A 15,730-nucleotide genomic window follows, 5' to 3' on the forward strand; every position below is an offset into this window, starting at 1 on the left:
AGGGCTGGTGGTAGGTTGAGTGGTCAGTGGTTAAAGCTGATATTTAAAATCTGAGAGGGTGTGGGGCAGAGCTGAGAAGGTATACATGTAAAAAGTAGCAGGTGTGAAGACTCTGAGTCTGGTGTGTTTGAGCACTAGAAAGAACTCAAAGTACTATGAGCCAAGAGTAGACTAGTGATCTGAGCCTGAAGAAGTAGGCAGGTACCCGGTCATGTGGGCCTTATTAGGTATGTTAAGGGTTTTAGACTTTCATGTTGAAGCAGTGAGATGTTATTGACAGGTTTAATTCTGTAGAATGATGTGATCAGATTTGTACTTTAAACAATCATTCTGGTTACGTGAGAGAAAGTGGAGGGAACAGGGGATGGGGAGGGTAGGGGAAGAATACGTGTGGGAGATGAATTAAGAGACTTTGCAGTGTTGTAAGAAATGGTGGCTAGGCTACATGGGGACCATTGTGATGGAGGGAAATGGATAGATTTCAGAGATATGTAGGAGGTAGAGTTGACAAGACTTGGTAGTTAACCTCTGGGGAGGTTCTTGAAGTTCCAGTGTTTATGGCATTATACTTTCTGTATCCTCAAAACTCCAAGATTCTTAGAGTGCCTGGTAAGTAAGTAGTAGGAGTTAAATAACTTTGAAAGAATGAAGGGTCAGCACGACTTAATTCCTTGCTTGGGTCAAAAGGGAAAAGAAATCGATAAGGATCAAATAATTTAGGAACTTGGATTTACTTTTTTGCATAGTGTGCGTTTCATTATTAAAATGATCTGTGGACAGCATATTCTATGTGGGTATAAACTATTTGGGTACAAATTTGTGTGTCCCATTTTTTTGTGATTTATAAGGTTTTGAACTAAAAATTTCCCAGAAGATGAAACTTAAATATTTTGTAATCATTTACTCACCAGATTAAAGAAATTATGTAAATAGTATATGTTCATTGTAGAAAAATTTAGACAGTGTAAAAGAGGCAAAAATGAAAATGAAAATCACCATATTTCTGTTATTCAGAGATAACCAGTGCTACATTTTGATGAAAGCTTTCCAGAATTTTTTCCTATGTATAAAAAGTAAGAAATATGATGCATGCAGTTTGGGCCTAAGTGGTTGAGATTGTTCTATAGAAGCAAGTATTTATTTAAGAAGCAAAGATTTTCTTCCCTTGCCAATGAACCTGGTATCAATAAATATTTAGCTGCTTTTGTTTTATTACAGTTGTTATTAATGACATTATTATTTGATTATATCAATCAAAATGTTAAAAAATGCTTTTAATAAATATTTTAGTTATTTTTATAAGGGTTTTTTTTTTCCTAAAGCTTTTGTTTGGGAAGTCTAAAAATACTCAGATTGTATTTTTCTATCTTTTTGTTACAGAATACATCAGAGAGTCATAGTTGTGCCAAAAGTCTCTTAATGGCAGATAGAATGCAGATAGTTGTGATTCTGTCTGAGTTTTTTAATTCCACATGGCAGAAGGCAAATTGTGCAAGTAAGTAATTCTTTCATTTTCATGTTGCAGTTGTGGTTCAATAGTATAGATGTCAGATTTTAGTGAATTTTAAGATCTTTGAAGCTAGATAATACTTTTTATTACTAAATTTAAAGAACTACGATTAGCATCGTGGTTTATTAGTGGGAATTACTTGGGCAAATATTGAAAGGCAGAAAGTGTAGCAGTTGACAGGATGAATTTTGCAGTCAGACAGATCTGGCCTTGATTCTGAGCTCTGGCACTTCCTAACCCTGACTCACTTGCAGTCAGACCTTGGGCTTGTAACTTCACCTCTTGGACCTTCAGTTTCCTCATCTGATTTGGGGATGAATTGGGGATAATAATGGAACCTATCTTATAAAATTGTTTTTAGGATTAAATGAAAAAAATTGTGTAAAGAACTTAGCTGAGTAGCTGGCACATAATGTTGAAGAAATGTTAACTGTTTAATATAATAATAATTATGTTTATAATCTGTCAAATGGTGGTAATGGGAGATGGTAACATCTGTTCTACCAGTTTCGCAAGTTTATATGTATTTGTATTTGTATAACACAATGAGATCTATTTTCAGGCACTCTTTGGAAAAATTAAAACTATTTCAGTTTGTGTTTTGAATACCAGCTGTGTACTAGGCAGTTCTTAACTTTCCGTGCCTTATAATTTAGTGAGGGAGAAAGTTATGTTTATAGGATAATCTAAGGCAGACAAATAAATGCTTTAATAAAGTTATAGAATTGTTGGGGGAAGTAGAAAATAAGTTGGGGAGAATTTGAAATGACTTCCTGGTGGAGATAGCTTTTGGTCCTATACCTTTATGGCTAGGCGTGATTTCAGTAAGTAGAGATGGGAGGAAGGACACTGCAGAGAACTAGGCATCGTGGACAGAGACACAGAGGTGTAAAAGAGTAGTAGGTGTTCCAGGGTCTGGAAGCACAGTGGGAGGTAAAATTGGAAAAGGAAAATAGGACCTTGACTGATACAGTAGTTTATCATAAGCATTTTATTAAGAAATGGTTGTATATTTTAGTATTTTGGACATTTACTATACACATGGACTATTAAAGGCAGTAAGAAGTACTACAGGTTAAAAAAATCTTTTTTAACATTTAACCTAGCACTTTCCAAGCTTTTTATTTTTTTATGTATTTCATTAAAAAATTATTGAAGTATAGTTGACCTACAGTGTTATATTAGTTTCAGGGGTGCAACTTAGTGATTCGACAATTCTATACATTACTCAGTGCTCACCATAGTAGCTACAGTCACCATCTATAGCTTTTTTTTTCTCTTTTTTTACCACAAGGACCCTTTATTTTTTCTTTTTATGGAATCCCATTGGAAGAGGAAGAGAGAGACCAGTGAGGAAGTTATTACAAAATAGTTTAGGCAAGAAGCAAAGAAAACATAAAGTAGGGCATGGGCAGGAGAAATCCGCAGGATTAAAAAATCTGTGTACCTGTCAGTCATTAATGAGTTTAACTTTTCTAAGGATTTGTCTTTTTGTTTAGTTCATATGAGAAAAACTAAATGCTAAGTTTCTGCTAAGTTTCTTTTCTTTGTAGTACATCATGGTATATTGAATATTGACTCTTTTAATTTTGTCTCTATTCAGATTGTCTGGTAATTTGAACAGAGGCTTGGCTGACAGTTACTTTTTTTTTTTTTTTTTTAAGAGCAAAAGCTTTACTTTTCTGGTGTAGAAGTTTCTAGTATAAATATGATTGAACAGTTTGCTTACCCTATATAGGAGAGCTATTTTTAAGTATTCTTAAGCCCTTAAATCCATTGATATAGGAAAAATATATTAATTATAATTAATTTAAAATTAATTAGAATAAATGGGATATATATTGGGGTTCACTTCTTTTGACTGGTGTGAGTTAATTTTTTATACTTGAGAGGTAAAGCATCTTTTTTTTAATTAAAGATTTTATTTATTTATTTGACACAGAGAGAGTGGTAGAAAGAGAGCACAAGCAGGGGGAGCAGCAGAGGGAGAGGGAGAAGCAGACTCCCCGCTGAGCAGGGAGCCCGACGCGGGGCTTGATCCCAGGACCCCAGGACCGTGACCCGAGCTGAAGGCAGACGCTTAACGACTGAGCCACCCAGGCGCCCCAAAGCATCTTTTCTTTAAAAGATGTTTTGTGACAAAGACTTCACTAATTCAAAGTAGCTTTCTTTTCAGTTAGTTAAAAAAAAGAAAGAAAACATTTTGCTGCATATTTACTTAATATGGTAGTTATAAAACTCTTTAGAATAAATTCTTAGGATAACTTTGCTTTTCTGTGAGCCGTCCTATCTTGAAAATATTCCTTGATTGAACTTCTTTTGAAGAACAAATGAAATACTTACTTCCTAATTAAAATTAATTTGGTCACCTGACGTGGTCAGGTGAAAGAAGCAGGGTGTATTTATGCTATATACATGCTTGATATTATGGAAAGCTTAATCTTTTACTAAAAATATAAATGTAAAATATTCTCTTTTTCCAAAGAACAATTAATACTACATAAAATTAAAACTAGATAATGTGAAAAAAAATTTTTAATAGAGTTGCACATTTTCTAGGAAAATGTAAATGCTCAGCAGTGATCTGGCATCAGGTTCTCATGAAATTGCATCTCTAGCAACCAGATCTATTATACACTAATTTCATGGGGTCTTTACTCTCAATCTCTCTCTCTTTTTTTTTTTTTTTAAGATTTATTTATTTATTTGAGGTGGGGAGGGGCAAAGAGAGAGGGAGAGAGAATCTTAATTCTCTCTGTGCTGAGTACAGAGCCAGACTCGGGGCTTGATCTCAGGACCATGAGATTACAACCTGAGCAGAAACCAAGAGCTGGATGCTTAACCAACGGAGCCACCCAGGCGCCCCCACTCTTTTATTTTCTTAATGAATGATAATAAAGGGTTCCACTTACTTGTGCACTTAAAAAGAAAATCTATTTCCTACCTATTCATTCATTGTTTTTTTAAATCATTGACCTTTAGAAATATGTAGAAGAATACAGGGATGTTTACTCTTTTAATAAATGGAAGACAACAGTCATGTTATAATTTTAAAGGAATTGTGCCTGGTCAGAAGTTTGCTTGGATGTTGTAATTTTGTACTGTAGGAAACTAGTAAATACTACTCTAAAATTGACTGTAGGAGACCAGAATATGCCACCCCAAAATATGCCTCTCTGGTATGAGGATAATTTTGAGCTGATTATTTTGATAAACAGCAGGCACAGGAGAAGCTCTAAACACAGAGTAGAAGTAACCATTTTATAAGGGAAATTTGTATTTATAAAGGAAATCTCCCATTTGTAAGAGTATTTCCTTCTCTGTACCAAGAAACGGATGACTCTAAATCACAGGTGAATCTTAAAAATAGAAAAAGCAGGGACATACATTTACATAACAAACCTTACATTCATTTACAATGCTTCTCCTGGTCACTTCTTCATAACCAGCCTCCCTCATACTCTTCTTTCTTTGTTTTTAGCTGAAGGTGGTATTTAAGCCTGAATTCTTAGCCATCTCTTTGAGGTACTCATTTTTCCTGTGTGTCTGCCATGTATATATGAGAGATACAAGTTAAACTATTGTTTGTCTTTCTCCTATTACCTGTTTTTTGTTATAGGAGCCCCAGCTGAGAACTTAGAAAGATAGAGGGAAAATTATTTTTCCTCTACAGTATATACATGAAAATCACAATACAGATTTTCAAAAAATTTTCTGGATTATTTGCCTTTTTATTTAAATACAAAGAAAAACAGTTTTCTCAGAATTTTTTATGAAATTATTAAACTCAAGCCACTAACCCATTTGTCTCCATTACCTTTTTGTGATGATCTAGTTATTAAATTTGCAAATACACCCTGATGGGTGAGGCCAGCAATAAGGATCTTTAATGGTGAATAATATGGAATCCATTCATTCTAGCACCTAAAAGATAAAATGGGAAGGGAAAAAATGGCAAAGTATGAACAAAAACTACTGATATGTTTAAAAAATTGTTTTTTTTTTCTTTTAAGATTTTATTTATTTATTTTGACAGAGAGAGACACAGCGAGAGAGGGAACACAAGCAGGGGGAGTGGGAGAGGGAGAACAGGCTTCCTGCTAAGTGGGGAAGCCAGATGCGGGGCTCGATCCCAGGATCCTGGGATCATGACCTGAGCTGAAGGCAGATGCTTAACAATTGAGCCACCCAGGTGCCCCTTAAAAAATTGTTTTTAATAGAGAGTTAAACCAATATGTGATGCATTTTGTAAGAATGTATCTTTTGATATAAAATGACTATTTTTTTCATCCTCTCTGCTAGCAAATGCAGAACTGTAATTATATTGGTAAAAATCTTTTTAAGTGAATTTAAGAGGCTATTTTTTAAAAAAGACTATTACTTAAAATATGAAAATACAAAAAAAAATTTAAAAAGATTATTAAAGGGGCACCTGGGTGGTTCAGTTGGTTGAACGCCCGACTCTTGGTATTGGCTCAGGTCATGGTCTCAGGGTTGTAAGATTGAGACCAGTGTTGTGCTGCATACTCAGTGTGGAGTCTTCTTGTCCCTCTCTGTCCCCATCTGCCCCTTCCCTCCCTCTCTCTCTCTCTCTCTCTCTCTTTCTCTAAAATAAATAAATAAATAAAATCTTAAAAAAGATTATTAAAAATGTAAAAATATAAAAGCTAAAATATTGTTTAAAAGAATATTATTAAAATGAATGCACTGCCAAAAACCACCTTTCCTTTCTACTTGATCTAGCTGTGGGTTGACACCTTGTCTCTGCAGTTATTAGTTGATGAAAGGAAGGCTAGAAACCCAATAAAAAAGAGAGTGTCATCCATGTACCACTCCCATCTCTTTTATCTTTAGAATTCCTATGTCTTTGAATGATATTAGTCTTCGCAGGAAAGAAGGTTCTGGAGATTGATGGAGGCTTAAAAGAAACGTTAACAGCTCAGCTTTTCCAATTCACATTACAAATAACATGGAAACTAGTTCTTGTGGAGACTTCTAAGTAGTAAAGGAAATATATCAATATTTCTCCTGCACAGAATTTTAAAGCTATTATCAAAAGTGTATTGTTGACACAGGGATAGCCTTATTATTGACATGCTTCTAAGTTATCCTTTGCATCTGACAGTTGAATAATTAGCAGGCTCACAAGCTTTGATGAGACCATGGATTGTTTTATGGTAAAATGTTTTGGTTCTCTTTTTTCTCTTACTATAATAGACATAAGTTTAAGGTGTACAGTGTATTGATTTGATCTATTTTGTAAAATTATTATCACCATGGTGTGAGGTGTAATGTGTCACATAATTACCATTTCTTTTTTGTGGTGAGAATGTTTAAGATTTACTCTCTTAGCAACTTTCAAATATATAAGTATATAAGACAGTAAGTATTGCTAACTATAATTACCATGTTGTACATTAGATTCCTAGGACTTATCTTAAAACTGGAGGTTTGTATCCTTTGACCAACATCTCCCCATTTCCTCCAGCCCCTGGCAATCACCATTCTTCTCTTTCTATGAATTCAGCTCATAGTTGACTGTATATGCTGGGGTTTATTCCTGGACTCTGGATTCTGTTCCATTGGTCTCCTTTCCTGTGATAAGAGTCAATCTTACTGGGGCGCCTGGGTGGCTCAGTCGTTAAGTATCTGCCTTCGGCTCAGGTCATGATCCCAGGGTCCTGGGATCGAGGCCCACATCGAGCCCCACATTGGGCTCCCTGCTCAGCTGGGAGCCTGCTTCTCCCTTTCCCACTCCCCCTGCTTGTGTTCCCTTTCTAGCTGTCTCTCTCTCTGTGTCAAAAAAATAAATAAAATCTTAAAAAAAAAAAAAAAGAGTTAATCTTACCTAGTTGATGAAACTCCCAGGGAAGGGATTTATGATGATTGAGTTTCTTTTGGAACATCTGTCTTTAGGTAGATAAGGGCGATTCACAGAAAGCTATCTGTGTTTGCTATTTTTCAAGTGACTTTAGCTCAAAATAATCCTTAAGGCAAAGAGGCATATTTTAGGAAAGACGTATTCTATCACCCTTCACTTACTGTGTCTTAATTCTTTAAAAGTCACTATTAAGGAACACCTGAGTGGCTCAGTCGGTTAAACCAGCTCAGGTCCTGATTCTGGAGTCTGGGGATCGAGCCCACATTGGACTCTCCCCTTGGCAGGGAGTCTGCTTCTCCCTCTGCCCTTCCCTCTGCTGGTGCTCTCTCTCTCTCTCTCTCTCTCTCACACTCTCTCTCACTCACTCTCTCTCTCCAAATAAATGAAAACTTAAAAAAAAAAGTCAATAATAAAACTTCATGGTTAACCAAAAGTTCAGTTAAGCAGAACCCCTCTTTCTCATTTTATCTATGTGGTAATTTACTAAGCATTAGACTCACTTATTTGTATCTTATAATTTAAAAAAGTCTTTGTTTTTGTACTCATTAAACTTAATTATGTTCTTCAGGTACAAAGTTCTCACAGTTTATACTATATTTTCTGAAGCTTGCCCTATTTTTCAGAAATTGGTGATTGTTGTTTTCTATAAAACTAATTTTGTAAAACAGCAGAGATCTTGATACAAACTCCTAATGGATGCCAAATACTTTATCTAAAGATGCTAATAATTTCTGTCATGATATCAACTTGAATCCTCCACACCTTTAAGAATGCTTCTTGAGCTGATGCTTGAGGCTTGAGCCCTCACTGAGAAAGAAGCTATGCTAATCTGTCCTTGATGAGGCTGCATTGATTATCTGAGATGTGGAAAATTCATAATAACCACTTCACTTAGTGCTTATAGGAAGCTTTATTATTACTAATATTCCTTAACTTACTAATTTCTAAAATATATAGCTTCTCACTGCTTATAACATTATGCTCCCAATTCCTACAAAAGCATAAAAGAGGAATTTTAGTGGACTTCCTTTATTTTAAATCAGAAAGTCAGGGCTCTTTAATAATGAAGACATTTTAAATCATATTGTATAAATGAACTCCTTTGTGCTTTATAATACCACTCTCTAATGATCATTGAAAAAATTTGATGGTACTGCATTAATGTGGTACTTAACAGGATGACCAGTCTATATTAGCGTTTAGTTTAATTTTCAAATTATTTTAAATGAAAAGGAATGGTTGTCAGTAAAATAGAAGAGATTAAGTTCTTTTGTTCAGAGGAAGCTTCCTTTATAAATTATTTTTTTATTTGTTTTTATTTTCCATAATTATCCTATAAATTACTTCTTTATAAAGAAATTATTTCAGTTACATACTGTAGAGAAGAAATTGCCACTGTTCTCTCACATTCATGTGCTTTATACTGCTGCTGTAGGCAGTCCAGGGACCCACACACACCCAGCTATCCCTATACTGTGTGTCAGTTGCCATGACATGGCTCATTAACATAGATGTGCAATTGCTATGGATGAAATTGTATTCCCACTACTCCCTGCAAAATGTCAACTACAAAAATAGAAAACCTGATTAATCTTTTAGGCCAGTATACTAATACTGTGCATATTTGTAGTTGTATTTGTTTTTATATATTATATACTGCTTCATGTGTGAAAGGATTCAGTTCTACTTTGTGGTGACATTAAACCAGGATTAAGAGGGGTTTATGTTATTTTTTTTAAAAAAAATTTAGTGTGTGAACTTTTTGAAAGCTGACAGATGGAGTAACGTTTTCAAATAGTAAAGAAAAAGTGGTATAATGAAGAGACTACTTAATGGAAAGTCTGAAAGTATATTTTGTATTTCAGTGCCTTACTAACTTGATGTATGATCTTCATTATATTACTTTATTTCTCTAAATGGGACTTACATCCTTGAGAAGATAAAGATGTGGAGAATGCAGGGTATGGGAGTTCAGAGAGGGAAAGACTCTAGGAATAGGTTCATCAGCAGGGCCCCATGCATACCAGGTATATATCAAGCCCTGCACTAGGGCATAAAGGGGTGAATGGGGCTGAAATTCCAGCTCAGCTTCTGGAGGCAGGAGTGCCTTTTTGTGATTAATCTACCCAGAGAAGATGTCTTTTTCTAATTATCACAAAGGAGTTTTAATGTGCTAGTTGCTGCCCTCCTGCTCACCAGGTTTAAGGTTCATGTCAGTTGCCAATACCGATCAGTTGGTAGTGACTGCCTGAATCCCCTGAATCCCTGTGTGATGTAAGATAGCTACAGGTAGTGGAAGGAGGAGTGGTGGCATGTATTTGTTGATTCCCAGGAGTGAACTTTAATGGTTTAGAATATAGATGTGAGAGGCACCTGGCTGGCTCAGCCCGAAGAGCATGCAACTCTTGATCTCGGGGTGGTGAGTTTGAGCCCCACGTTGAATGTAGGGATTACTTAAAATCTTAAGAAAAAGAATATAGATGTGAATATTTTATTTATTTCACAGTGTTTGAAAATGCAGGCTCAGTAATCAGACTGAATAGGAATTTCAGGTTTTCACTTACCAGTTTTGTGGCCACAGGCAACTTCCTTAATTGCTCTAAGCCTCTGTTCCTTATTTAGCGAATGGGGATAATGATCGTGCCTACCTCTTAATATTATGAGAGAGCACGTGCATATCTCACAGTGTGTCATAGCCTAGTGTCTCCTGTAGGGGAGGGGAAAAACCTTTCCTCTACCCATTTAAGTTCTCTGGCTGGAACTCTGTAAATTAGACTGGCCAAAAACATTAAGAAGAGGAAAAACAGAATTTTATTAACATGTGCGATGTGCATGGATATATTAGAGTACCCAGTGATGGGAGTTACATATGGGAGTAATCCAAAGGGATGGTTAGAATTTGGACTTATACATCATCTTAGGCTAATCAAAAGAAAAGGGGTTTGGGACTTCTGGATGGAGGAGGCAAGTTTTGAGAAGGTAACCGGGAAAAGTATGGTAAACCAGGGTTGTTTAGGCAGGTTGGTTATGCAGATTTAAGTTAGAGCCTTTCCATTGGTTCGAATTGTTAGAGTCATCCTCTTCCTTTCACCTGGAAGGAGACATCTTTAGAAATGGAAATTTCCTTTATAAATGTAAATTTTACTTACAAAACATAATGTGTTCCCTGTTTTTAGAGCTTTTTTCCTGCTTCTGCTGGTTCTCAGTGGCTAATATGCCAGGGGTACCTAGGTGGCTCAGTCGGTTAAGCAGCCAACTCTTGATTTTGCCTCAGGTCATGATCTCAGGGTTGTGAGATTGGCCCTGAGTCCAGCATGGAGTCTACTTGAGACTCTCTCTCTCTCTCTCCCTCCCTCCTTCTGCCCCCCCCACCTCCCACCCCCACGCTCTCTCTCAAATAAATAAATAAATCTTTTTAAAAGATAATAGTCTATATGCCAAAGAGGCATATTTTGAGGGGGCTATATTCTAGTACCTTTCACTACCTATTTGATCTATCTCTTATCCATTGAATTCTTTCTGTTTGCATTGCTACCTTTCTCCTTAATAATTGCAATAGCTTCTTATCCTGTCTCCACTCCCAGTTGAGAGAGATCATATTAGATGTCCCTGAGTGGGTATAATATATAGCCGTCAGTTGAAATTAAGGACAATAGTAGGGTGGAGTAGGTACTAGAGAATAGAAAATATTTGGAATGTTCCTTGTGGAATAATTGGTAGGGTGTCTACAAGGATTGTTTTGTGGCCCTGAGATTAACATTGGAATTGAGACCCTTAATTATAACCTTAGAATTTTCTATAATAATGTGCCACAAACAATTGGGAATAGAGAAAGTAACTGGAGGATGTCCAGGATTAGAGATGTTTTTGAGTATGTGGAATGTAAGGAGGGCAAGGACTGTGAAAGAGTGAGATTGAAATGGCTGACCCCAAGTTTCAGGATATGAAGCCAGGCACTTGCACCTATATCCTAGATGCGTAGAAAGCAAGAAGAATGAACTTGAGCTAATGTTAAGCAAGAGTATCAAGTTGCAGGGGAGTATCATTTATTTTAGATTTTAAAAAACATGTAAAATAATTCTTTTTATTTCCAGACTTTACTTAAAGCCCCTCTATCAGTATTTTAGGCAAAATTCTTACCAGCTTGTTTCTTGGTCCCACAACTCAATAGATTTGAAAGAGCAAATTGAAAAAGCTGACCCTGTTAGGTGCAGTAGAAGTGAAGGTGGAAGAGACACAGAACTACTAAATTTGATACAAAAAAGGATCAAAAAGCATATGAATTTAGGTTAAATTAATGTAAGATAAACAGTCTGATGCATAAACAGCACTAAGAGTATCCTTATTAAGTCAGCATTTGGTAGCTGAAGTTCATGATTAAGACTTCGCAGCATATCAAAAATCAATTTAAATTTTATTTGGTGTATTTTCATAAAGAGAGGAGAGTGAGTATTTTAAGGTTTTTGTGAAAATGGTTATGATGTAAAAAAAATATCTTTTAGGAACTAGAAGGGGTAAGCTTCATGTATTTGGAAAATTCTCTTATGTGGAACACATAATGCTTGTTTGAATAAAGAAATACTATAGTTTGAAACAGAAGATGATTGCTTGAGAGATAAATGACAGTTTATAATTGTTGCTGGAGATATATTAACATACGTTTCTGTTTTTTTGACAGATTGTTTAACGAACAAAAGTGAAGAATTATCAAATAGCACACAATACTTCCTCAATCTGTTTAATCAAACCTTGACCTGCTTTGAGCATAACCTCCAGGTATTTTTTTATGATACTTGAAATTAAAATGCTGCCTTGTACAAAAGCATAATAGATAATTCAACAAATTTTTTTAGCATTAATTGTTGCTATTTATCTGTACACACAATGTAGGAGAGTAAGTAGACCTGGATTTCTGCTAAGTTCTTAATATTACCAGCCTTTAGGAAAATCATCAAAACTTTAGTTGTCTTATTTGTAAGGTGGGAACAGTAAAATCTATCCTGCCTACCTTCAAGTATTTCATAGTGAGGATCCAATGAGATATTGAGGATGAACACAGTAATTTGGGTGTATGATTGTTTACTTAAAACACAATGTTGTTCTATCTGACCGTAATTTATCTTGACTTTGCTCATGCAATAAGGTATTATGTATGCAGTATATGATTCTGTCTACAGGCAGCTTATTCTTTGCCTCAATATTTGTTTAACTATATTTTACCTACTTTATTATTACTATTATTTTTTTAAAGACTTTATTTATTTATTTGACAGAGAGAGAGACAGCGAGAGCAGGAACACAAGCAGGGGGAGTGGGAGAGGGAGAAGCAGGCTTCCCGCAGAGTGGGGAGCCCGATGCGGGGCTTGATCCCAGGACCCTGGGATCATGACCTGAGTCGAAGGCAGACGCTTAACGACTGAGCCACCCAGGCGCCCCTATTTTACCTACTTTAAAAGGCACTGTTTAGTAAGGTAACTGAATTACAGTGTAAAAGGTAGCCTTTAAGAAACCTACCCTTGGGGTGTCTGACTGGGTCTGTAGAGCATGTGACTCTTAATCTCGGGGATGTGAATTCAAGCCCCATGTGGGATGTAGAGATTACTTAAAAAATAAAATCTTAGGAAAAAAAAAAAAAAGAACCTATTCTTTTTGGTTTTTGTTCTCTCCACCTCTGACCCTTGAATGTTGGTATTAGAACTTTTCTGGTGGTGTGGTGAGGGGTGAGATTGGAACTCTGATAAAATCCTAGATTTAAAACCTGCTTAACAAGTAAGTAATCCCCACAAATAGATGTAAACATGTTTAGTATAAGAATATATGATTTCGTCTTTAATCAATGTGATGACACAGAATTATGAATTTCCCTGAGAATAATAAGAATTATTAGATAAGCAATTCCCAAGAAATGTTCTGCAAGGTGTAAATACATGGCCCATAAGAAAAGGTTTAGTGTTCTGATAAGGTTGGGAAATGCTTTACTACAGGACTTTAGAATTTTAGTGGACTAATGTATGTTGTAAAACTCCAAATGGTAATTTTTGTATACAAGTCTATTTGACCAGTTACTCTTTGGTGTAAGTGTTCTGATGAATGTTTTAGGGAAATTAACATTTTTCCTGGGATGTTAGTTGCAAATATTTTTTCCTAGTTGTTTATTTTTTTTATTGTGCTTTTCTTTTTGTTATGAGGAAAATGTTAATTTTTATATTATCAGATTTATCAAAAACATTTTAATAGCTTGCAGACTTGGTGTCACATTAGAAGGTTTTTCCCACTTTGCAATTATTTTTAAAATTTCTCCTGTGATTTCTTTTAGTAATTTTATGATCTCATTTTCTGCATTTAAACATCTTTTCTCTATTTATTTTGCTGTAAGATGAGAGGCATAGCTCCAACCCTTTTTTCCTGATGAAATGAATTGTAGAAGCAAGTAAAAAAAAAAATTCAATCATTTTAAGATTTTATTACAATTGCATTACATTTTAGATTCATCATTTGGAAATAATTGACATGTTTATGATACTGAGCTTTCCTATCTAGGAATATGGTATATTCTCTTTTTATTGTGGTAAAATAGAATATGAAATTTTACCATGTTACCATTTTAAGTGTACAGTTCAGTGGCATTAAGTACATTCGCATTGTTGTACAACTATCACCACCATTCATCTCCAGAAAATTTTCAGACTCAAGCTCTGTATCCATTAAGCAATGATTTCCCATGTCCTCCTCCTCTAGCCCCCAGTAACCACCATTATTCTCTATTTTTTTAATGTCCTCTAGCACAGTCTTACCGATTTATTTAAATTTTGTATAGGTTTTATACATTTCCGACGTTTATTCCAAGGTATTGTATCGCTTTTGGTGCCATTGTGAATGACATCTTTTCTTCCCCCACTACAGATTTTCACTGGTTACTTTCTTTTAAAATGTTTTATTTTGGAATAATTTTAGATTTACAGAAAAGTTGTATAGGTAATGCAGAATTGCTGTATATCGCTGACCTAGTTTCCCCAGATGTTAGCCTATGTTACCATGGTATATTTGTCAAAACTAAGAAATCAACATTGGTAACTGTTAACTAAATGCCAGACTTTATTCTGATTTTACCACTTTTTCCACTAATGTCCTTTTTCTATTTAAGAATCCATTCCAGGATAACAAGTAACTGGTCACACCTTAAAATTTCTATCATATATGTAGCTACATTCCCTTTCTTATTCTAAATGCTATTTTTTTTGAGTTCTTTCTTCCCTTGAGTTTTCTTTAGGCTTGTTAAATGTACTTTCATTTTTATTGATCTTTCCAAAAACTTGTGTTTGGTTTTATTTATTTATTTATTTATTAGTTTCTGGGTTTTTTTTTTCTTAATGTGTTTGTTTATGCTTTTGCATTTATTAATTCCTCCTATAATCTTTTGATTAATTTTGTCTTTTTTTCTAGTTCTTTCAATTGAAGGTTAATTTATTTCCAGGTTTTCTCGTTCAACAATAAAATAATTTTCAGATTGTAAAGTTTATCACTTTGGCCTTTCCAATAATAGATTCTGATAAAAAAGGATTACATTGAGTTTATTTCTAAATTTCCAATTTTAATTTTGATTTGTTCTTTGACTTAAGAGTTCTTTGGAAGATTATTTTTTAATAGGAGTGACATCATTTCTTTTGTTTATTTTTATTAGTACATCTCAAGTTTTATTGAAATTGTGACCAGTAAATGTAGCCTGTCTACATTTTGGAATTTACTGAGATATCTCTGTGATGTAATAATTATTAAAAATGTTTATTTTTTTAAAAGATTTATTTATTTTAGAGAGCACAAGCAGAAGGGGCAGAGGGAGAGGGAGAGAGAATCTCAAGCCGACTCTGCACTGAGGGTGGAGCCTGACGTGGGGCTTGATCCCAGTACCCTGAGATCATGACCTGAGCCGAGACCAAGGGTCCGACGCTTAACCAGCTGAGCTACCCAGGCTCCCCTGAAGGTTTCATTATATAGGCATGATTGGTTAACTGGTGATTAACTCCATCTCCAGCTCCTCTTCCCTCCTTAGAGGTCAGAGGTGGGGCTGAAAGTTCCAACCCCCTAATCATGCTTTGGTCTTTCTTGTGACCAGTCTTCATTCTGAAGCTGTATAGGGACACCCAGCCACCAGCCATCTCATTAGCATACAGAGGCACTCTTTTTACTCTGGATATTCCAAAGGCTTTAGGAGCTATGTGCCAGGAACCAGGGACAAAGACCAAATATCTGTTTCCCGTTATACCACACTTAGCCTCCTGTGGTCTGTGACCATTTTTCAGTCTTTCCCTGTTTCTCATGACTGATAATTTTGAGGAATA

The 15,730-nt window shown here is 35.3% G+C and overlaps 1 protein-coding gene across 1 annotated transcript in view; it reads left to right on the forward strand.

Annotated features, from left to right (window-relative positions):
• OSTM1 (osteoclastogenesis associated transmembrane protein 1) overlaps positions 1 to 15,730 on the forward strand; it is a 33,980-nt gene that overhangs the window by 4,182 nt on the left and 14,068 nt on the right. Inside the window, exons 2-3 of the mRNA XM_032408126.1 lie at positions 1,381 to 1,495; positions 12,070 to 12,167. Coding sequence (XP_032264017.1) covers positions 1,381 to 1,495; positions 12,070 to 12,167 — 213 coding nt within the window. The remainder of the gene's footprint in view (positions 1 to 1,380; positions 1,496 to 12,069; positions 12,168 to 15,730) is intronic.

The sequence above is a fragment of the Phoca vitulina genome, unplaced genomic scaffold (assembly GCF_004348235.1).
Source record: "Phoca vitulina isolate PV1807 unplaced genomic scaffold, GSC_HSeal_1.0 scaffold9, whole genome shotgun sequence".
Classification (NCBI taxonomy): domain Eukaryota; kingdom Metazoa; phylum Chordata; class Mammalia; order Carnivora; family Phocidae; genus Phoca; species Phoca vitulina.